At 33.3% G+C, this 24,512-nt stretch overlaps 1 protein-coding gene across 1 annotated transcript; it reads left to right on the forward strand.

Moving 5' to 3' along the window:
- Positions 1-9,296: 9,296 nt before the first annotated feature.
- LOC140452088 (uncharacterized) lies at positions 9,297-23,643 on the forward strand. The gene is made up of 3 exons (XM_072546150.1): positions 9,297-9,455; positions 9,581-9,679; positions 23,147-23,643. The coding sequence occupies exons 1-3, from the start codon at positions 9,426-9,428 to the stop codon at positions 23,465-23,467; spliced, it is 450 nt and encodes a 149-aa protein (XP_072402251.1). The 5' UTR covers positions 9,297-9,425; the 3' UTR covers positions 23,468-23,643.
- Positions 23,644-24,512: the final 869 nt, after the last annotated feature.

Here is a 24,512-nt window from a genome sequence, read left to right on the forward strand (position 1 = left end):
TACAATTTACAATGTGTACAACATTACACAGTTTGTAGTCAACATCCCGAGGTATAAGCGGGAACACAAAGTGTACTAATACTCATACGCTTATGAAACGCAACTGGCGCATCATAGGGGCATTCATATTGTACTTGTCACTCTTTTTCAACTTGTGTTAAGGGAAATGTCTTTAATCTTAAAAGGTAAAAGAAATAATAAGTTAGACTTACTCACAATCAATTTAATTTAACTAATAGGACGACCGGTTTCGCTTTCTATAATATGCAAAGCATCTTCAGGTCACGATACAAAGTTAAAATGCTGAAAATAATAATCCCATATTAGGGTGTTGTCTAATAAAGATAAAACAAAGGTAGGTGATATAAATTATATAAATTACAGTAATTATGCCAATATTACATGTCTGTGGTTTTATAAATGAATAAAATGTTTAAGCAGACAAGGTAAGACCCACAAATTGGTAAAATAGTCTATTAAACTGTAATGAATTAATAAATAAACAAATAAATAAACCTTACTTACATGCAGGTACTCTATTAATTGATGGTTGAAAGAACATGGTTCAAACTATCTTGTCTTGTTTATTGGAGAACTCAGGTCAACTATTGTAATTGTTTAACAGTAAACGGGGAAGTTCTTGGATAAAATCTGTCTCCTCAAGAACTTCCCCGTTTACTGTTAAACAATTACAATAGTTGACCTGAGTTCTCCAATCAACAATACAAGATAGTTTGAACCATGTTCTTTCAACCATCAATTAATAGAGTACCGGCATGTAAGTAATGTTTATTTATTTGTTTATTTATTAATTCATTACAGTTTAATAGACTATTTTACCAATTTGTGGGTCTTACCTTGTCTGCTTAAACATTTTATTCATTTATAAAACCACAGACATGTAATATTGGCATAATTACTGTAATTTATATAATTTATATCACCTACCTTTGTTTTATCTTTATTAGACAACACCCTAATATGGGATTATTATTTTCAGCATTTTAACTTTGTATCGTGACCTGAAGATGCTTTGCATATTATAGAAAGCGAAACCGGTCGTCCGATTAGTTAAATTTAATTGATTGTGAGTAAGTCTAACTTATTATTTCTTTTACCTTTTGAAATGGACTCACACAAGCAACACATTCATGATCATGGTCTTTAATCTTTTTTATCAACCTCTCTTGGCTAACTTTTGTTTCTTCCAACCCCGAATGGCTATTAGGTTTCCGAGGGCAGACAAGTCAATATATTTCATTCAACTACATACTCATTCACCGAGTAATTGCCGGTATAAGCAATCCCACGCTAACTGATCAACGGCTTCGGGAGGATGAGTTAGTAAGTAATAGGGCACTTTTTTGTCCTTGGGTTGAGAAATTGACCTCAAAGACGGATGAATCTATATGTGGTCAACGGCATAAAGATGTAGAAGGCAACGGGAAACCACTACATTAAAGATCGTGAGATTTTCTGAGAACAACAACCATGCAAAATGTGGTCAATCACATGGGCCCTAGTCCGCGGCGGACCTTTAATGGTCGAGGGGTGCTAAGAAGCCCCACGAGGAGCCACCCGAATGTGGCAAATCCTCTTTAAATTTCGGGGCATGGAATATGAGGAGCTTGTTCGAACAAAGAAAGACTGAACTTAGAAATATTAGGCATAAGCGAAATGAGCTGCCTGGTTCCAGTAAAACATTGGTCATGAATAATAAAACGATATATTATTTCGGAAATGACATCCGAAACCATCTATACGGAGTTGGGATAATTATCTCCAGGAACCGTTGTAAATTTTGTTGCCTTTTCGGATAGAATGCTGTTATTACAAATACAGGGTAAGCCAGTAAACATTAATATAGTGCCAGTGCATGCTCTAACTGTAGATAAATCAGAAGCTGAAATAGAACATTTTTATGAACAACTCAAACAACTTTTACAATACACCAGGAAGGAAGAAATTACAATAAAGGAATTACAATAATAATGGTCGATTTAAATGCAAAGATAGGAAAATACCAAGTGGATAATATAATAGGTGATTATGGTTTAGGAACAAGAAATGCTAGAGGCGACAGATATGGCTCAATTTTGTCAGAAAGAAAAGGGATAATAAACAAAATTGTATTAGAAATCAGATCGACTTTATACTAACCAATCTAAGATTTAGAAAGCAATAAGATTTACCCTGGAGCAGATGTGAGATCTGACCATAAACTACTTGTCTCAAAAATTAAACTGAGCGCAAAAAAGGTAATAAAATTTAAAAGTTCTAAGGTGAATACTTAGTTGCTCAAGATAAACGAAATACGTGCTGAGGTTTCAACTTGTATAAATCAAGAAATGAAAAGATTAAAATTCAAAATAAAAAACACTGAGAATGTGAACATTATGTGGAGCAAAATCAACGATTCTGTTATAAAAACACAGAACAAAACTCTACAAAAGAAAGAAGAAAGGCGGAAACCTTGGATGAGTCAAGAAATACTGGAATTCATGAAACAAGGAAGAAAATATGGAAACAAAAACCCAGATAAATAGAGAGGAAAACATTGATGGATTTGATTGGATGATGGAACGATGCATTGAAATAGAGGAATTGCAGAAAAAACATGATCATTATAATTTACATATAGAAGTCAGAGAATTATCTGAAAAATCACGTAACCAGTTAATTAACAAAACCAATAAACCTATTAATAACCTAATTGAAATAAAACAAGTATGGACTAAATATACTGAAGATATTTTCATGGACACAAAAATAGAACCATCACAAATTGATAGCGAGGAAGCTCCATTAATATTAAAAACTAAAATCTAACATACTATAAACAACTCAAAATCTGGCAGAGCCCCTGGGCCAGATGAAGTTTAAATCGAGGTGATTAAACTTATAGATAAAAACAATTTAAGCGCAATAACTATCCTCTTTAACAACATCTACAAATATGGAGAGATACCTACAGAATGGCTACTATCGGCCTTTGTTTCGCTACCAGAAACCAAGAATGCCGAACACTGTAATGACTATGGATTACTCAGCTTAATGTCACAACTAAAGATTATATATGCAAGAATATTCAGAAAGTGTGAAGTGGAAAGGGTAAAGGCGTTCGATAAGGTCCGACACAACCGTCTTATACAGTTACTAAAAGATAAACACATTGCCAAAAAAGACTTAAGAATAATAACTCATCTCTACTTTAACCAAACAACAAAAGTCAGAGTAGGCAAAGAACTTTCGGATGAACTAGAGATAAAAAGAGGCGTAAGGCAAGGTTGCATACTCTCTCCCTTATTGTTCAATCTATATTCGAAAGAAATAATTAAAAAATCACTCGAAAATGTAACAATTGGAATAAAAGTCAACGGCAGACCCATCAACAATATCAGATATATATCATTCTCTCTCCTGTTGCCGACAAGAATGTAGCGTAGAATAATTTTTAAATAATTTTAAACTGTTTGTCCTTGTTTTAGTGTAGTGTTATGTACAATTTATGTTTAATTTCATGTTTATCACATTCCACGCTTCCTAGATAGCCCAAATTTAACGAAATGCCCCTGATGATGCTGTAGAAAGCGAAAGTACTTGGTCAAGATTTGATTATTAAAATTGTGCTCGATATTTGCCTTTAATTTTTCAAAATATCAGATATGCCGATGATACTATACTAATTGCAGAGAATATACAAGATCTACAGACACTTTTAGATAATGTAGTAAATGCTAGTGAGGAAAGCGGACTAACGCTTAATGCTAAAAAAACAAAATTTATGACAATTTCCAAAACACAAAAACAAGACATTTTAAACATAAGAGGGGTTCCAATAAAAAAAGTAAAAAAATACAGATATCTTGGTACAATTATTAATGAAAATAACGAGTATACAGAAGAAATAAAAACGAGAATTGGACAAGCTAGAGCAACATTTAATAAGATGAGAAAAGTATTATGCAGTATAGACCTTAGTTTGCAACTCAAAATAAGAATATTACGTTCATATGTGTTTTCGGTACTGCTGTATGAGCTAGAGGCCTGTACCTTAAAGAAAGAGGTGAGCGATCGACTTGAAGCATTCGAGATGTGGACCTACCGAAGAATATTAAAAATAAGTTGGGTAGACCGAATAACAAATGTTGAGGTCCTCAGAAAGATGAAAAAGGAAATGGAAATCATGAATACGATGAAGATAAGAAAGTTACGTTATGAGAGGGAATAAATATGTGTTGCTACAAACCATAATGCAGGGAAAAATACAGGGAAAACGTAGTATTGGAAGAAGACGCATCTCCTGGCTCAACAATCTGAGAAAGTGGTATAATTGCAGTTCCGTCGACTTGTTCAGAGCTGCAATCTCAAAAGTGAAAATAGCTGTGATTATTACCAACGTCCTTAGAGGAGACGGTACCTAAAGAAGAAGAAGAAGAAGTCAAGTGGACATGAGTAATAGACAGTTTGGCTTTCGTGATGGCTTCGGAACAGTAGAAGCTCTGTATAGTTTCACAACTCTTGCTCAAAAATGTCTAGAGCAACAAAACAATCATTTTGTCTCATTTATAGACTATGAGAAAGCTTTCGACAAAGTTAAACATAACATTCTCATGGAAGTCTTAAGCGAAAAAGACTCGACAAACATATTGAGAATACTCTATTGGAACAAACAGACTGTTGTAATATTAGATGGGAATAGCAGGGATGCGCAACAGATAAGTAGAGGTGTGAGACAAGGCTGTGTTCTTTCACCATTACTATTTAATATATACTCCGAAGAATTACTTACAGAAGCACTTGGAGACTGTACAGAAGGGATCAAGATAAATGGTAAAAATATAAATAGCATTCGTTATGCTGACGATATAGTCATTATTGCTGAAAATGAGAAAGTCCTGAAGACACTACTAAACACAATTTATGATACTGGGGAACAGTTTGGTTTAACAATAAAAATAAAGAAAACAAAACCATGGTTATCAGTAAGAGGGGAAAGTCATAATAAGGATTCAGATAAAAAATTATATTAACAAGATATTGAACAAGTGGACAAACTGAAGTATTTAGAAGTCTGGATTACTGAAGATCTAAATCCGAAATCAGAATTTCGATCAAGAATATAGCAATTAGGAGCAGCCTTTTTGAAAATGAGTAATGAAATTTCGGAGTAACCACATTCTATATCTGCAAATGCGATATCTTATGGTAAAATGTTATATCCACTCTATTCTTCTTTATGATGCCGAAGCTTGGACTGTTAATGCTGATGATGAGAAAGCTGGAAGCTTTTGAGATGTGGCTTTTTAGAATAATTTAGAAAATATCATGGACCAATCATAGTACGAACGAAATGATATTGAACAGAATGGGAAGAGACAGAGAACTTTTGACCATCATTAAAAGGAGAAATGATGTATGAGAGATAACATATTAGGGACACATACTTAGAAATAAGAAGTACCAGTTGTTGCAGCTGATTATGAAGGATAAAATCGAAGTAAAAAGGGGTCCTGGTAGACAAAAAATATTCTGGATTGAAATCCCGAAAAATAGACTGGACCGGGTTGAACACAAAGACGCTTTTAAGAAAAGCACAAGTTCTTTCAAACCTTGAAAACCTTGTCTTATTTGGTGACTTCAATTTTGCCGATATCTCTTGGCCTTTGAGTGTTGTAAGCAATGAATCAACAAATGCGAGAAACATTTTTACAAACTTTGTTTAGTTCTATTTCTAAATTCTAATCTACACCAATTGATTACGAATCCAACTCGTTTCAGAATAAATAATTTGCCATCAATGTTAGATTTGGTTTCTACAAATGATGGCAAATTGCTTACAGAATCGGTGATACGCACTCTTGTGGGTAATTCTGATCATGTTGTTATCACAACAAACATGCAGTTTATTACGGAATATCTAAGTAAATACAGTGAAAATGCATGAATAACAAATTTTGAAAACCTCTATTTTCAATTGCGGGATGCTGATTGGCCGTTGTTACTGGGAAGTCTAGAAATTTGGAATAATTTCACAAGCATCGTTAAGAACAACAAAATATTCAATACCACAAAAGCACTTGCTAAGGAATAAACTTGAGCCGTCCACGATTGACTGACTGACGCGTTTTAACCTTGTTTTAAGCTTTGTGCTTCTTCAAGGATGGTTTTTTTTACATATTTATTAATTGGTGCTTATAGCTTGGTTGGTTCGTGTGAGGACTAAGACTGGGTGCCGCCGCTAAAGGCAGGAGTATCAGAAGGATCGTATCCGCGACCGACGAGAAAAAGAAGCTGGTGGGGCTGCCGAAGCTAGAAGCCGTGTGGACCAAGCCCGCCACTAAGTACAAGTTCCATGGAAAAACGGTTCCTTTCAGATTGTTTGGCCTTTATTGGTTGTTTGGAAATCGCGTGGAGGATAGCTGTGGCTGTGTCCTCACCTAGGATCAGGTATCATTGTGCAATGAGATTGGGAAACCACAGAAAATAATCTCCCCCTGTCCTTGTTAAATTTATTCGACTCTTAAGGAGTGTATGTGGTGCTCACTTGTATGGTGTGTGTGTTTGGTTTGTATGTAGTATGTTGGGTGAATTCCTATGTTTATGAATTGTGTTGGTGTGAGCGTGTTGGTAAAGTGTAATGTGTGAGTGATAAGTGTATGTATTTCTGTTTGTGTGTATAGGTGTGCGTGTGTATTAGGTACGGAGTTGGGTAAATGTTTGATTTATGCGGTTATTGAAATGGGAGGTGGTGATGGCATATCCATATAGTGAATTGGAAATTTGGTTAATTACTCGGATAGTTGCGCTTCTCTTTTCAGGGAAGACGTTGAATAGGGTCATGGATATGAAGTGGATTAGGGATTTCATATCGGAGGAAAGGTCGTATGAAGGGATTTGTTTAGGAGTGTATAGTGGTTGGGTTTGATCGTAGTTGTTGGGAAATATGTTTCGGTGTGGACATCTAGGTGAAAAGGCGGGATGGGGGCCGCTACAGTTGGAGCATTTAGGTTCGGATATCTTGGGGCATGCAGATGACCTGTGATTTTGTCCGCAATATGGACATGTGTAGGATTTTTCGGAGCATTCGTTATTGAAATGTCCGCTTTTACAACATTTCGAGCAGTATTTCGACCGAATCGGGACGGAGTTGCCAGATCTTGGGATCTCACAATTTAACCGTTCACCCTCGATCTTAATACCGCTCGAAAGTGCTTCGGCGAACTTAAGTTCAGAGTTTGTGAAAACTCTGATATAGGAGGTGGGTTGGTTGGTGGAGCGGGCTATTATGCGAATCACTTTTGTGTATGGAAATTGAATTTCGGATAAATTATCCTCGATATTTTTCAGAGATAGGTTTTTTTCGACGCCGGCTATTATAAATTGATAAATCTGAGAATTTTTAGGAGCGGGAGGTGGATTTTGGGAATTGCTGAATTGACGAGCAGTGAGTAAGATGGTATCATCTCGAGTGGCTTTTCGAAATTTTGCCGTGATGTCGTGGATGTTTAGGAGCTTAGTGGTTCGCAGGGCGGCTGCCTTTTGGGACGGAAGGACTTTTATTGAGTCCAAATTGGGAATGAGGTTTTGATCTTTGATAAGTCGGTAGAAAGGTCTCCGGCAAATTGATATCACGTATCACGTAAGACACAAAAGAACGTTGTGGCGAAAATATAAACGTCCAGGTGATATACGTGACTTACAAACTCTAAACAGTAGCAACGACTCTAAAAAACTGTAAAAATATGTTAGGTCTTCTGTCTCGTAAAGTGTCCATTCCATTATTAAAAAAGAACGATGAAACTATTTGTCAGAACAGGTATAAAGTCGTTAACATTCTTGCAGATATATTTTCTAAAGTTTTTGCTATTAAACCGTCTAAAAGTAAGTTTCCTAAAATAAGTCATTCACGAGTTATTTCCAATATTAATTATATCAATTTTTCACGAGTTGGCAAATCGCTGTCATCTAAAAAAACATTTTTAAGTGGTGTACCACAAGGATCTGTTTTGGGTCTCCTACTATTTTCAAATCTAGGAAAGCTTTCTACACAGAAGGTACAAAATTATTTGCTGATCCACTCTCTAATGGGCACGACTTACAAAGTTCCATCCATCCAATGGCGCTACAGCCCAAATCGGGCCTTGGCCTCCTTCAACAGGCTTCTCCAACCATCTCTATTTACCGCTGTTCTTTTCCATGAACGCGTTCCCAGGCAGTTCCTGGCATCCTCATCGACTTCATCTTCCCATCTCTTTTTAGGTCGACTTACAAAGTTACTCAGGTCCAAAAAGACAAATACCGGAAAGATACTTCCACAAGAACTAGCTAGCAAACTGGGACTTCTCCAAACCGACCATCTCGCTTATTATCAATATGTCCCTGATAGAATGCTTGAAAACGACAACTATAAACTTCACTGGGACAGTACTGTGCTCACAGACGAACCAGTGGTACATAATAGACCGGATTTCATACTAGTTAATAAAGTTACTAGACAGACAACACTAATAGATGTGGCGATATCTAACAATAATAATCTGCGTGTTAAATACAACGAAAAAATCGCCGAGTACAGAGATCTGGAAATACAAATGAGGAGACAATGAAGAATGGAAAGTACCCAGACCTATTATTCTCTCCACTACTGGGGTTATTCCAAAGAGCCTTTTAAAGAACATAAAACAGTTGGGTCCTGATGAATATCTCTATAAGACCATGCAGAAAGCAGTACTGCTCTCAACATCTAGATGCGTAAGAAAATTTTTGATACTCCAAGATACTCCGACGTCACCTAAGGCTCGAGAACACGGAAAGAGTCCCAACAGGGCTCATGATACCGTAGGTATCTGGGATGAGTGAATTTTATTCTTAGAGGAAGTGTGAGCCATATGGGTAAATATGGATAATAAATGAGGTATTGCAACGGCCCCATTTCTATTTAAGAATATTATCACATAGATGACGTAAAAAAATAAAAAAAAAACTGTAAGTTGACAGAACGCCATCTATCTAGAAATATAAATCGAAGCGTTTCAAGATTTTTCTCAAAGTCGTTGGTTTTCGAAATAATGAATTTACTTCAGATTTTACGGAGAAAGTGTAAAATGATCCTATAAACAAAATCCACATAAATAATTATTGTGATTGTATCATCATTTGCGTTTACCAGTTTAATATTTTTAAAACTGGTTCTAGTTGTTTCAATTATAAATATTGTTGTCTTTATTTTTATTATAAGATAAAAAGAAAAAGCATTTGCTAAACTGCGATAAACTTCTGTGTTGCATTATTTGTCATTTCCTGAATTTGCGACCTTGAATGATCATCTATCATTCATATCAATATCAACTAACTAAAAGTTCGCGTAAGTAAGAAACTAAATTTTTATATTTTAGAAGCATTTGAAAACTAATCAATCCGAGATGGCCAGTAAAAATCAGCCAAACAGAAAGGTAATTCGAAACGATATTCTGTATTTATTACGCAATTTTCATAGTTAATTAATTTTTATCGCTTAATTATATCGCCATTTCAATATGCAATATGAATTTAATTGAATTATAATATGTATGTTTAGACTACACAAGAGGTACAAATAAACATAGCTGTGAAACAACAGAAGTCTAATTCGGGACCCTCCAAAACCCAAAATAAAGCTCAAGTCAAACTTGATGTGGTAAGTATTAAGTTTTTAACTACTAATTTATTCCATTTTGAATACTGTCAAATGCGTTCAGATAGATACCAGCGTCCGCCATATTGTATTTATTTTATTAAAACTTTTCTGGTTAGTTATTCTTTATAATAGTAATTTATGTTTGCATAATGTAGATACGTTTTGTTAGATTTTTAGTTTTATTTTTCGGTCCCTGCACCTCTCCTATGCTTTTTTTTTTTGAGAGAGAGATATTGACAATTTGGATCCGGGTTTTTGTCATTTGTCAATATTTCCTAGAGTCTGTGACTAATACATACCTATACATAATTTTATCTCATCATTTAACCCATTTATAACTCCTTTGTTCGTTAAAAATTAGCGTTGTCATTCTAATCGGTATATCCCAGGCCTGTCGGCCTGTGTTTCTAGGTTTCTACTTGTAGCCCAGTCTGGTTAAAAAATAGGTGGAAAAATGTTTCGCAGATATCTAAAGCTTTTAAGACGTAGGTGGGGATACTAGATGATGAATAGATGAAAAGATACTCCTAGTTTTACCTTGCGTTATTTTTAAGCAATAATTTATGGTCACAATTTGATTTTTTGTCTATAAATTTTTTCCCTTATATTTTAAATAAACAATATTTATGTCATTTTTTTATGTGAAGAATATCTTTATTTTCCCGTTTTTTTAATTAAAATTGATAAATAATTTACAGAGATATTTGCAAAAAAGCGGTTTTTTGCACTAATTTATAAATTTTATTAATTTTTTTATTAACAAAATAAAATGGTATTAATACATTAAAACATCAAGGAATTACCATCTTTTAGATTTGTGCGAAATTTCCCCCCGATCAATTAAATATTTTATAAGTTATTTAATTTGTTTATCCCTGAGGCTAATTATTTAAACTATTGAGCTTGCCCTATGCATGATGCTAGACACATTCAGCAAATTTCATAGGATTTTTTAAGACTTAGACTATCTCAGAAGTTAAATGCATATTGAGTTTTCATCGAAATTATTTACACACTAAACGTTTGAAAAAGGGATATGTTTTTTACTTATAAACAATTGTAATAACTTCTATATTTTTCAAGCTACAGACTTGTACGTACAACCATTGGATAGCTGATATAATTTATAAAAAAGCTCACATTAAAAAATGAAAAACCTTCTATGACCAATAGGAACGAAGTTAGTGACTATTTTTAAAAAAATCATATCTCCATTGTTTATAAACATTAAGAAGTAAAATTTGCACAAATTTTGAATGAAAATCTAAACTTTATATTGAAACTTATAGTTATAAAATTTATCTAATTTTTTGAAACGACGGTACTTTCGAAAGATCGACATAGGAAAGTGGAGAGGATATTTGTTTCAGCTCCGTTTTTTTTTTCGGCATCGGAACTTCAAATTGCAACACGTAGGAAAAATTTACATTATCTCGGCTTCCTTTGCAGCTGCAAGCCTCTTTTTTTTATTCTGGGGTAGCTCGTCGAAATATGAATAACTACATAGTTTTCACTGGCCGGAAAATATGGGAAAACTCGGAAAAATTGAGTCCATTTGAAATTCACCCTAAACACTTACTTTTTTTTTAATTTGCTCGAATAGTCTGTCGCAGTATTAATAATGATGACATAATTTTCACCCCCCATAAATCTCGGAAAATCCCGGAAAATTAACATATGTTTTTTCATTTTATATCAATGATGTAATAATACTTATATATTTTATAAATTAAATTTCAGGTAATTTTTTACAAATTATATTATTATATTCCTTATATTAATTAGAATTGTTTGTATTTTTATAATTAACAATATTGATTTTTATTCTATTTTTCTTACAAATATGATATACAATGCCAAGGTGGGTCAAGGTAAGGTAGGAGAACAAGTAGGAAAATATGGGCTTGGAAACCGAAATGACAGAGGAGATCGACTGATTCAATTTTGCCAAAGTGAAGACTTCGTAATAACAAATACCTTTTTCAAATTACCTTCTCGACGGTTATATACATGGACATCTCCACAACATACCAAAGAAAAAATAGTGAGAAATCAAATAGACTACATTATGATAGCAAGGAGGTATCATAATGCTGTTAAATGTACTAAGACGTATCCAGGAGCTGATATAGGCTCAGATCATTACCCGGTAGTTACTGTGATAGAGGCGAGACCAAAAAAGATTAGAAGACCACACAGAAAGGCACTGAATTTAAATAAACTTAGAAACAAAAATATACGACAAGAAACAGGAGAAGAAATAAATGAAAACCTCCGTTCAGTTCAGCAACAAATTAACGATACAAATAACGTTAAAGAACGTTAAAGAACGTTAAAGAACATAAATACAGCTATACAAACAGCAGGAAAGAAACATCTTACAAAAATAACAACAAAGAATAAGGGGTGGATGACACAAAATATACTAGACTTGATGGAACAAAGAAGAAAGATGAAGAATTACCCAGACAAATACAAAGAAATAAATAAACACATAAAAAAGAAAATAAAAGAAGCCAAAGAGGAGTGGATTAAAGAACAATGTGAAGAAATGGAAACCTATGAGAAAAAGTACGATGCGTTCAATATGCACAAAAAAATAAAAGAGATAACAGGAAGCATAAAGAAATGCCAAATAGGTAAACTTAAAGACAAAGATGGAAATCTTATTGTAGATCTAGAGAATAAAATAAAAAGATGGACAGAATACCTGAATGAATTATTTGAAGACGATAGAAACAACTTAACTCAGATAATCAATGCAACTGGGCCAGACATATTGAAAGAAGAAGTAGAATACGCAATAAGAAACGCTAAAAATGGAAAAGCAAATGAACCTGATGAAATTCCTACAGAACTGTTGAAGCTTTTGAATGATAAATCCGTAACCATAATATTAAATTTTGCAGCAAGGAGCTAAAACAGTTTCCCCTTCACTTTCCTATGTCGATCTTTCGAAAGTAACTTCGTTTCGAAAGGTTTTAATTTTCGAAAAATTGGATAAATTTTATAGCTATAAAATTCAATATAAAGTTTAGATTTTCATTCAAAATTTGTGCAAATTTTACTTCTTAATGTTTATAAACAATGGAGATATAATTAACAAAAAAATTGTCGCTAACTTCGTTCCTATTGTTCATAGAAGGTTTATTTTTTTTGTTAAATGTGAGTTTTTTTACCAGCTATCTAATGGTTGTACGTACAAGTCTGTAGCTTGAAAAATATAGAAGTTATTACAATTGTTTATAAGTAAAAAACAAACCCCTTTTTCAAACGTTTATTTTGTAAATAATTTTGATGAAAACTCAATATTCATTTAACTTCTGAGATAGTATAAGTCTTATAGAATCCTATGAAATTTGTAAAATGTGTCTAGCATCATTCATAGGGCAAGCTAAATGGTTTAAATAATTAGTCCTAGGGATAAACAAATTGAATAACTTTTAAACTATTTGACCGATCGGGAGAAAATTTCGCACAAATTTAAAGGACGGTAATTCCTCAATGTTGAAATAAATTAATAACATTTTTTTCTGTTATTAAAAAAATTAATTAAATTTATAAATTAGTGCAAAAAACTGACTTTTTGCAAATATCTCCGTAAATTATTTATCAATTTTAATTGAAAAAACGGAAAAATAAAGATATTCTTGATATAAAAAAAATGGTATAAATATTGTTTATTTAAATTATAAGGGTAAAAACTTATAGATAAAAAATCAAATTCTGACCATAAATTATTGTTTAAAAAAAACGCAAGCTAAAAATAGGAGTATCTTTTTATCTATTCGTCATCTAGTAACCCCCACCTATGTCTTAAAAGCTTCAGATATGAGGGGTGTAAAATCAAAAGCGGCAATCTCCACTTTTTCTTGTTTTGAGTTAGGGACGCCGTTTGTTGCGTTTTTTTATTACCTGTTAGGAAAAACTATTTGTAAGAACCAAAAGCGGTCTTATCTTTATACAAATCGCAGTGAAAAATTCGTGTTGGGATCAAAAGTGGCAATCTCCATAGCTGAGTGCCTACCAAACACGACAATCTCCGCTTCGGCCAATAAGAACCACGTAGCGCTCGCACGTGATCAACACATAGTTAGATTTGCCGTAATATCGTGTTCGTGATATTATAGTTTGTTTTAGTTTTGGGAGACGTTACATTGTTTTTGTGCTTTTCCTAAACTATATTGTGTCTAAGAAATTAGTTTTACATACAAAAAAAGTATTAATTTTTTATCATGGAAGTTAATGCATCTCCTGTCACACCAACAAAGGCACGGAAGCGGATAAGACAACCTGAAAAATGGAAGAAAAATGTTGCAAAACGTCTAAGGTGAGTACTTTCCTACTTGACAAAACGATTTACTGAAACAGGCCAAATACCGATTGAACGCAGAGGTGGTGATCGAAAATCTGCGAAATATCAGGACAAGCTGGAAGGGGTGCAAAAGTTTATAAACCAATTAAAATGTACTGAATCCCATTATTGCTGTTCAGTAACGAAAAGAATGTACCTTCCATCTAAACTCAGCGTCTCTAAATTGTATTCAATGTACACTGCTCAGACAATTCCATCTGAGACTGTAAAGAGATCGTATTTTCGCTATATATTTAACAGAAAATACAATTTGAGCTTTAAAACCCCAAGAGCAGACGTTTGTTCGAAGTGTTTAGAGCTAAGCGAACGCATTAAATACGAGAAAAATGAGCAATCTAAAATTAAACTCATGACTGAAAAACGGCTCCACAAACTTCGAGCCAAAGCATTTTTCCAATTTCTTCAAGAAAACAGAGAAGACCTAGTTACTTTGTCGTTTGACTGCCAAAAAAATTTGGTCCTCTCCAAAGTTCCTGATCAGAGTGCTTATTATTCAAGGCAGCTTTATTTTTATAACTTTACTGTTGTTGAAGGTTCTTCAAAGTCTCCACTTTCAAGGAAAATGTATTTTCATACTGTTGGACTGAAGACATGTTTGGCAAAGGATCAAATGAAATTTCCTCTGCAGTCTTTCATCGACTTAATAACACTGATTTTGAACACAAATTGAGAAGAATTTACGAAAAAGAGAAGTAATAACGGCACCTGACGAATACAAGGAAATTATTTCCGAATCTTCTACTATCGTTGATATGAAGCAAAGCTGTGTTTACGATTGGAAGTCTGCTGTTCAGGAGGTTCTTAAACCAGTAGGAGCATGGAGTTTTCAATTTAAGAACTGTAAAAGGTACATTTTAAAACGAAGTAGGACAGGAAATGTTTTAATACGAGGTGAACTTCCGGATATTTTAGTTTAAGTGATATGCATATATATAAATTACTTTTACATATTGTATTATTTTTCAATATCAAAATATATTTTTATTATCTAGCTCGCACAATGACGTTTTATTAGTTTCAAAACTGGCAATATCCTTATAGATCATTTTCATATCCGTCAATCTCCAAGCATTGCAAACAAAAACGGCAATCTCCAAACTAAAATATTAAAAAAAAGGAAAATAAATAATTTTTTAAGCGCCTATTTGTGTACATCCGACCACAAACCAAATTTTATATGATTCATCATCAGTTTTATTATTTTAATTTAAGTTTGTTAGTTTCTACAGTTTTTCGCGGTTTCCCAAAATTATGGAAATGGGAGATTGCCGACTTTGATTTTACACCCCTCATATCTGCGAAACATTTTGCCGTGAAATCGATGATTTTTGTATAACCAGACTGGGCTATTGGTACTTGTTCACTTGTTCAGCTATCTTAGATAGGGTTAAGTGGCCTGAGAGTAAGCACGTAACATATTTTTTCCATTATAAAATAAATGGTTAGGTTTTAATTATCAAATCAGACATGGCTGAAATATATAATACATTAGATAGAAAAATGTCAATACTTTTTGACTGTAAAGTTCAAAAAGTATTGACAAAATTCGATAATATTTTTTAATATATTCGATAATACATCGTCTTAAGAGTACGCAGTAGGTTTCCTGAGAGTGCGCATACCTTTTACAAATACAACACAGCAAGTAACGTTGAAATAAATGAAAAATGACATCTTTTACATAGAAGTTTATTCATAATCAAATAAAGTAAAAATATTTGTTTCCTTCTTTGTGATGACTGCAGGAACTGAACCCATTTGCCAGACTACTTATTGTTGATCTTAATATGTCTGTGACGATAATGTGGCGTCACATTACATTGGTCATTGTAATACTAACACCTTGACTGCGTAATCTGTAATTTGTCCTTCTCTGCGTTACATATCGCCGGCGATATGTAAGTACACTTAAGTTTTGTGCGTTACAAGTCCCCGGGGATATGTAAGTAAAGTGACAAATTTTGACATCTCTGAGCAAAAGTATTCTATTTTATCAAACGAAAATAATAAATTATGGAACCAAAATAAATTAACTTTATTCTGCTTGCTTCATAGCTCAATACATATGAAAATAAACGTGTACCACAAGAAAATAATAACAAACGAAATATGATTTTTTTTAAGATATATCTAACTATTCTAAGAAAAAGTTACTCATGGTGTTTATTAAAACAAGATAAGCAAAATCCAGGCATATTTGGACAATTATTACAAAAACTTGTTACACGGCTAACTTTTTTGTCAGCTTCTCGGCTGTTTTAAGTTGTTCGTAGTGTTTGGTAACATCCTTTATATGGTTTCCTCTTTTTTCGACCTGGGCCATCAGGTTTTACAAACGTATGAACCCTTTTTCTCATACCATCTACAGGGCGTTGTACTATTTCATCAGATACTGCAAGATTTTCAGCTAACTGTTTCCTGAATTCCAAAATTCCAATCTTAGTTTGGGCAACCATATTGTAGACCATCCATGCATTAACTAATGATGTACCCAAAATTAATTCAAACATGACTTTTCTACAATAAATTAGCAATGTAAAATGCTGAACAATTTGACAAACTATGTAACTTACCTATACCACTTCAGAGATTTTCTAACTGATGTATGGTAAGAAGACATTTGATCAGTAAAATCTACCCCCTTTTTAGCTTTGTTATAGTCGATGACGCACTGTGGTTTCGAAATTTCATCACCTTGTCTATTAAGTTTTCCTAAAATAGTAAAAATTGTAAGGTACTTATTATCAATAAAATATGCTGCATTACCAGTAGCAGTTAATGTCGCATCATGACTAGGATCACTGGATATCATTAAGACTGGTCGTTTATCAAACCATTTTATTATTTTTACACTATTACATTCTTGTCCAATAACCTGTCCCTTTTTTAGCTTTTGATATATTTCTTTTGGTATTCCTCTTCTATTGCTCCTCAACGTTCCACAATAAATCATGTTTTCCTTATATAAATCTTCGACTAGCGGTATACTTGAGTAAAAATTATCTCCATAAATGGTCCTCCCCTCTTTTGGCTCAACTATTTTCAAAAGTTCTTTTACTATTGCATGTGAATGACCTTGTGGTGCAGTTGTATGTCCCTTTCCAGCATATACATTTAGATTAAAAGCATATTCATTTGGAGAACATAGTTTGACTCCATATTTATGACATTTTTAAGGATGTATTGCCTAAAATGTAGTCTACCCCTGAAAGGTACCATTGTCTTATCAATAGTTAGTACCCTTCCAGCGTTTAGAATATTATTATATTCTTTTACTAAAATGTTTAATATGTTTCGAATTTTGCTTAGTCTATCACCAGGTGGTGCATCCTCATTATTGGCAAAATGTTATGGAACATTTTATTTTTTGACCAATAAGAGTTTATGAATGGCACCTTTGTAATCCCCATAATAATAAGAATAGCGAAAAACTTACGAATTTCATTCATATCTGTATCACTCCAACTTTTAACTCTTGACTCTCGGCATTTCCTTTGTTTATTTGTTGAGTGGCATAACGATTAGTTTCTGTTACAATAATGTCGAGAACTTCATTGTTTATGAAATCTTTAAAAATATGAACAGGGCCTGTAATTTCGGTTAGATCTATGTTATCATTAATTTTACAATTTTCAATATACATCTCAAACGGATAAGGGGTAATTGTTGTATTTTTCCAAACACTAGAAATATTCTCCGAAACATGTGTAATTTCATCCTCATTATCAGACTCCGAGCTCTCATCAGTCTCTGATTCTATACCAGTAGCTTGTTCTTGTTCGTTAGAAAACGCATTGTCGTAAAGCGATGGATCAAAAGTACGATCTAATACAGAATCGTCACTATCAAAAGGATCAAAATCTGATGAATATACTTCTCATTCTAAATTAACTTGTTCGGCTTCATTTGTTCGCGATGATGCTAACAATTTGTCCACTCTGGGTTGAAAATCTGATGAAGATCCTTGGCCTTCCAAATCAGCTTGATCGTCATTAATATACTTCTCCACGATAATTCTAATATTTTTCGCGCTCTATAACCATCCATGGCAAAGAGTAAATCACAACTAAACGTACGGGTCTAAGAACAACAATACTGTAATCCCCTCCAAACATGCCTATAGACACGCTTGTACATATCTCCAGAGATATGTAATGCACCACAAGAATAAAATATTCTTCTGGTGCGTTACATATCGCCGGGGATATGTACTTCAATATCTGAATAGTTGGTTGCAGAATTTAAAATTATATAGCTGGCTACGAAAAATAACGAAGATACGTACGTATCTTCGTTAAAAAATCGTCGATTACGTCATTACGCCAACACTTATGACGTAATATCCAACACATATACAGTGTGGATATTAAGTCTTACCCCCCCCCCCCTAGTGAACTCCGTTATTTAAGACAAAGATGAAAAACGCTCGGACTCGTCAATTTTTATTTTAATAGAGGTATTTTATATCATAAAAAAAATTGTCACCCCTTTCATCCCCTTCACTTCATAGCTACCCCCTCAGATTTTTTAAATAGCAATGGGGGTCGTGCGATAGTTTGTTGGAAAGGTTTGAAAAGAAGAATTCAAAAATGTATAAGTTTGAAATATTGTATGGCATAATGGTTTTATTTAAAATAAAATATACAAAAAATAATGTATTGAATTACATCTTTAAAATTAAAGGAACTGGCAAGTTACCCTAAAGAAAACTTAAATTAATGCAGGAGATGCTCGAATGTTCTCCATTTACTTCCTGGCAGAAGTAGATTCTTTGTTTCGTTGCCTCCGTAACCCTTTGTAGGGTCTGCATATCAATCCTATCACATTCTTCGATTATTCTTTGACGGAGTTCATCAACTGTCGTCAACTGGCTCCCATACAGTTTGGATTTAAGGTAACCCTATAGGTAAAAATCTAGAGGAGTAAGATCTGGTGATCTTGGTGGCCATTCAATGAATCCACGACGTCCAATCCATCTTCTCGGATACAAATTATTTAAAAAATTTCGAACGCCAGCATCGTAATGAGGCGGAGCTCCATCTTGCTGGAAAATAATATCTTGGGTGAATTCGCCTGGATTGTTTCTAAGCACATCATGAATTGCAGGAATTATTTGTGTTTCCAATAGATTAAGATAGCTTTTCCCCGTTAAATTGCCTTCGATAAAAAAAGGGCCTATAATGTGATCCCCTAGTATACCTGCCCAAACATTTAATTTAGGGGGAAATTGAGTATGACACTCTCGACACAATCGAGGGTTTTCGTCAGACCAATATCTTACATTTTGTCGATATACATGACCATTTAAATAGAATGTAGCTTCATCGGAAAAACAAATATGTCTTAAATAACTTGGATCTTGTGAAATATTATTATCCATAGTTTCACAATATTGCAGTCGTCGATCTGGATCATCCTCTGTCAATTCGTGCACCATTTTCATCTTATAGGGATGAAATTTTTGCTTTTTTAAAATGTTTAAGACAGTCCTGTGACTTACTTCGCATTCGCGAGCAACATTTATAGTTGAACTGGATGGATTTACTACAAATTGAGACAAAATATCTACTTGCTTTTCCTCAGAAATCTTTTTTCTACCATCCCGTTTCTTGTTTTCGACAGAACCAGTTTCACAAAATTTGGTGACAAGTAGTCTATAGTAATGTCGATCAATTGGACGATTCGGAAAACGTTCATTAAATATTCTCACAGCTTCATGGTAGTTACGGCCTGCTTCGCTAAGTATTAAAATTGCTTCACATTTGTCTACTAATCTACGAGGTGGTGCCATTTTGATTGTTTTGAATTTTTAATACTAAAAATTTACAGTTTACCACTAAAGCTCACCAAATCTCAAGTTCTTGTCAATATTCTTTACAATCAACAGTGCTAATTGCTTGGTTTTTATGACTTGTCAAAAACTATATACGCCAACTAGATTATTTAAAAAATTTTTCTAATCATGATATGTTTTAACGACACAAAAGTATTTATTCTGCAAAAAAATAATTCATAATAAACGTTCAAGAATAAAAATTAAATAAATTTTGTTATACCGAATGTCCCATGTTAAAGCAAAACCAGTGTACCTACTTGTGTATTGTTGTATCGCAAAGTGTATCTCCAAACAATAAATCGTTATTAACAAACAGATCCTTAAAGTTAAATTAAAGTGTGATAGATTTTAGAATTTTTCTTTTCAAACCCTTTCCAACGAGCTATCGCACGACCCCCATTGCCATTTAAAAAATCTGAGGGGCTAGCTGTCAAGTGAAGGGGATGAAAGGAATGACAATTTTTTTATGTTATAAAATACCTCTATTAAAATAAAAATTGACGGGTCCGAGCGTTTTTCATCTTTGTCTTAAATAACGGAGTTCACTAGGGGGGGGGGGGTAAGACTTAATATCCACACTGTATAGCAATTGATGGCCATTAACGAAATAATGAATTTATTCGATACTTTTGCATCATATTGTATACATTTATTACAATGACGTAGTAAATAATGTAAAGGGTGTTCTTTTTATAGGTATATAACTTTGAAATTGAAAATAACAAAGATGATTTTTGTAAATTGGCATGAAATTGACTTTATTCGAAAGATAATTTGTCCGTATTATAATTTAAATATGATTTCTGACATATGACCGCCATGGCTGGCTCTGACGCACTCTAATCTGGAGGTCCAATATAACTTTTTCCAATATTTGTCGCCGTATATCGGTAATAACGCGGCGAATGTTGTCCTCCAAGTGTTCAATCGTTTCATGCTTATCGGCGTAGACTAGCACCTTCACATATAACTACATAAAATAGTCTAGCAATGTTAAATCGCAAGATCTTGAAGGCGAATTCACGGTCCGAAACGGGAAACTATGCGGTTACCAAACGTTTCCTTCAATAAATCAACTGTGGCACGAGCTGTGTGACAAGTTGCGCCGTCTTATTGAAACGACAGCTCCTGTACATTATGGTTGTTCAATTTGAGAATGAAAAAGGCAGTAATCATGGCTCTATGGCTCTATCACCATTGACTGTAACGTCTGACCAGCATCGTTTTTGAAGAACTACGGTCCAATGATTCCACCAGACCATAAAGCACACCAAACAGTCAGTTTTTCTGGATGTAATGGTTTCTAACATACATTTGAGAATTGTCTTAAATAAAAATTAGGCAGTTTTGTTTGTTGACGTAGCTATTCAACCAAAAGTGAGCTTCATCACTAAACAAAATTCGCTTATGAAAATCGGAAATATCGGCAATCTCGTTTTGGACCCACTTACCGAATCTACACCTTGCTAGGTAATGATGTACCTTCAATTCTTGCATGAATTTTATTTTGTAAGCACGCAAAACTCGATCTTTCCGCAAAATCTTCCATAAAGTAGATGGAAACGTATCCAACTGCTGTGAACGATGGCAGATAGACTGATTCGGGTCTTCCTGTAGCGTGGTGCAAAAACAATCCATGGTTAATTAAATTACTTGCTCTGATGGACTATTATGTTGACCATACAATGGACCTATTGCACGATATGTATTTCGAACAGAACCACAATTTTCAAAATAAATTTGTACAATTCGGAAGCGTTGTTCAGACGTCAAGTCTATACATTATCGATCAAATGCCAAACCAAACTTAACATAAATCACTTGACAGCTGCCAAAATGGTCTACAGTTAAAAAAGTGTTACCAACTTATATTTCTACATCTCTAAAAATACACTCTTTAGTAAATTTGAAATAAAATATTCACTTCAAAATTTAAAGGTTATTATAACCTTCATACTTTTTCTTAACATGGTTTTAAACTTGATTTTAAATAACAAGTAACACACTTTATTTAAGAAATAAAGTTTTAAGTCGGGGAAATCAAGAACTCATCCATGAGAAAGATTATCAATGTATTTTTTAATTATTTTAAAATCGTTAAGAGCAATATTGGTAATATTAAAGTTATTCTAGAGTCTACATTTTTTTATTAATTGACGATTGAATAAACTTCTTTGAAGATACTGATATATTGAAAAAATCACCTTAATGTAATCACATTTTTAAAATGAAATTCACATTCAAAAACAAATATCCCTGTTTCACAAAAAAAAAGATAGTCAATTTATTATGTACTTACAATATTCTATCTACTTAGGATGAAGAATATCTCAGGTACATGCTGTAACAAAAAAAAACAGTTTATTAGATATCACAAAATATATGTTTATGCTAAAACACTTCCAGGTTTATAAAATGTTAATTCACTAGCACTATGCTCTTCCATTACACACGTGACAACATCCCGCATATTATCTTCTTCTCTTCGTGCATGTTTTATGCATCACTGTCAGTTAGAAGCTGCTGAATTTGGCATTGTTTCTTCTGGTAACAGTTTGACATCCGTCAATTTAAAGAAGTGTTGTTTCGCACCACCTCATTTTTTTTTACCTTTATCAGCTCGATCGGATTTAATTCGCAATAATACGGTGGAATCCTTAGAACGATGATATCACATTTATGTTCAACTTCGATGACTGTAAATTTAATACAAGATATTTTACATTTTCGCACTATATCAAGGAAGTGTCATCAAAAGTTATATTTTTGTTTTTTAACCAATCTCACTTTGGAAAGCTATAACGAAATAATAATGATTAATTTTGATGCTGTCCCGTGCGCATGGTAGGGACGCTACCCTAATATATATATATATATATATATATATATATATATATATATATATATAAAATAAAAAGACCAAATTTCAAGCTATATTTGACGAGTAGTATCTATTCTATTTCATTGTTTGCTTGTATTCGGAGTTATACAGTTGCAATAATTATTTTACTATTATCGAAAAAGTTAATGCCCATCAATGCCAATCAATCCCGCGTCATTAAGATGCGTCTTCATTGTGCTGTTGCGGATACACCTTCGACAATTAAGCTTTACGCCGTAGTAAATAGTGAATGTCGCAAAATGGCGAATCTACTGTGTCTGCTTTGTTAACTTAATTTTTTTTTATCTCAACTTCTTGTTTTAAAAAACTTTTTGGATAAATCTTTAATATATTCTTCTTATGTTGCCTCTTTAGGGAAATGCACCAGCTAAGCCAAGAAAAGCTCCTCAGCCTAAAGCTAATCCTGGGTTCCAACCAATCCTAAAACCAGACCAAGCGGTAATGTTACAGCAACAGATGATGCTCCAGCAGTCTTTGATACTACAGCAACAAAACATATTAGCAACCCAACAAATGTTGGCAAGTACATCGGTTGCTCAAATTCCGAAAAACCCAGGTAGACCAAGAGTTAACAACGCATCTTCAGATAAACCAAAACCAGCTCCAAAAGCTACAAATTCCAATGCTAAAACTAAGCAACAAGTTAAGGTTAATGTGAAGATAAACAATCAATAACTATATTATTATATATATATATATATATATATATATATATATATATATATATATATATATATATGTGAATTGTTTTACATTATGCAATATCTATTATGCAAATTGTTGTATATATGTAAAAATGGTAATACTTAAAGAAGCTTTTCATTTTTAAAATATATTATTCTTTTGATTTATTAAGGATTTTATTACAAATCTATTTTCAAATACTTATACCTACTTGGTTTGGAAATGCATGATATCACAGTTTTTGTGGCAGAAGTATAAACGGTCTTTATACAGAACTGTTGGAATCAGAAAAATTGTCATATCAACTGTGCTATGAATATTGTGTTAAAATTAATGGCTATTCAACATATCATATGAGCGCATGTTTCTTCCTTTATTTTTCATCAGCTTCCTTTTATTGTAAATTTCATCTGTTACCAAATTTATTGTCGTTTGTGCATTGTTGTGTGTCTCTTTTTTTACTCTATAATCTGGCAAATATTAAATGAAATTAGTCATCCGAAATCATGCGCCGTAAGTGGTGAAATGTAGCCGGAATCACGTGCTCATTATGAATTCTAGAAAATTTTGAATTCGGTCATTGGAATTCGATAAGAAAATATGTTTCCTTGCTACTTACCCTTAAGTTTTAATTCACATTAATAATATGTCGACTGAGCGGATGAGCGGAAGTCGACCATATACCTAAAGATGTAAAATACTCAAATTAATATATTCTTTGTATTTTAGAGGATATTCAATTATTAAGTCTGTCAATAGAAAGAGTACTATAAACCGCAGATTTTTTGGTCTGTAGGTAAATAATGCCTTCTAAAACATGCCAAAAAGTGTTTATTTTGAATAAGTTATGCATAGAGTCATGCATTACATGAATCATATTGTTACAAATACAATACTCCCCGCAATTGATTCTGCGTATTGCGTTTAAGGCAGTAAACAGAACGAAACGCATTTATTAAGATTCGAAGTTTATTTCTTGAGAAAAATATAATTCTCTTGAGTGTCAAATAACCGAGCAGTCTATTTAATAACGAAA

This window comes from Diabrotica undecimpunctata, chromosome 10, assembly GCF_040954645.1.
Source record: "Diabrotica undecimpunctata isolate CICGRU chromosome 10, icDiaUnde3, whole genome shotgun sequence".
Lineage (NCBI taxonomy): Eukaryota > Metazoa > Arthropoda > Insecta > Coleoptera > Chrysomelidae > Diabrotica > Diabrotica undecimpunctata.

What these genes read in the sequence shown, in the direction of transcription:
- LOC140452088 (XM_072546150.1), top strand. Translation starts at nt 9,426, where the DNA reads ATGGCCAGTAAAAATCAGCCAAACAGAAAG. An exon ending in AAAATCAGCCAAACAGAAAG is followed by an intron (nt 9,456 to 9,580) that starts GTAATTCGAAAC and finishes ATGTATGTTTAG; the next exon opens with ACTACACAAGAGGTACAAAT. An exon ending in CTCAAGTCAAACTTGATGTG is followed by an intron (nt 9,680 to 23,146) that starts GTAAGTATTAAG and finishes TTGCCTCTTTAG; the next exon opens with GGAAATGCACCAGCTAAGCC.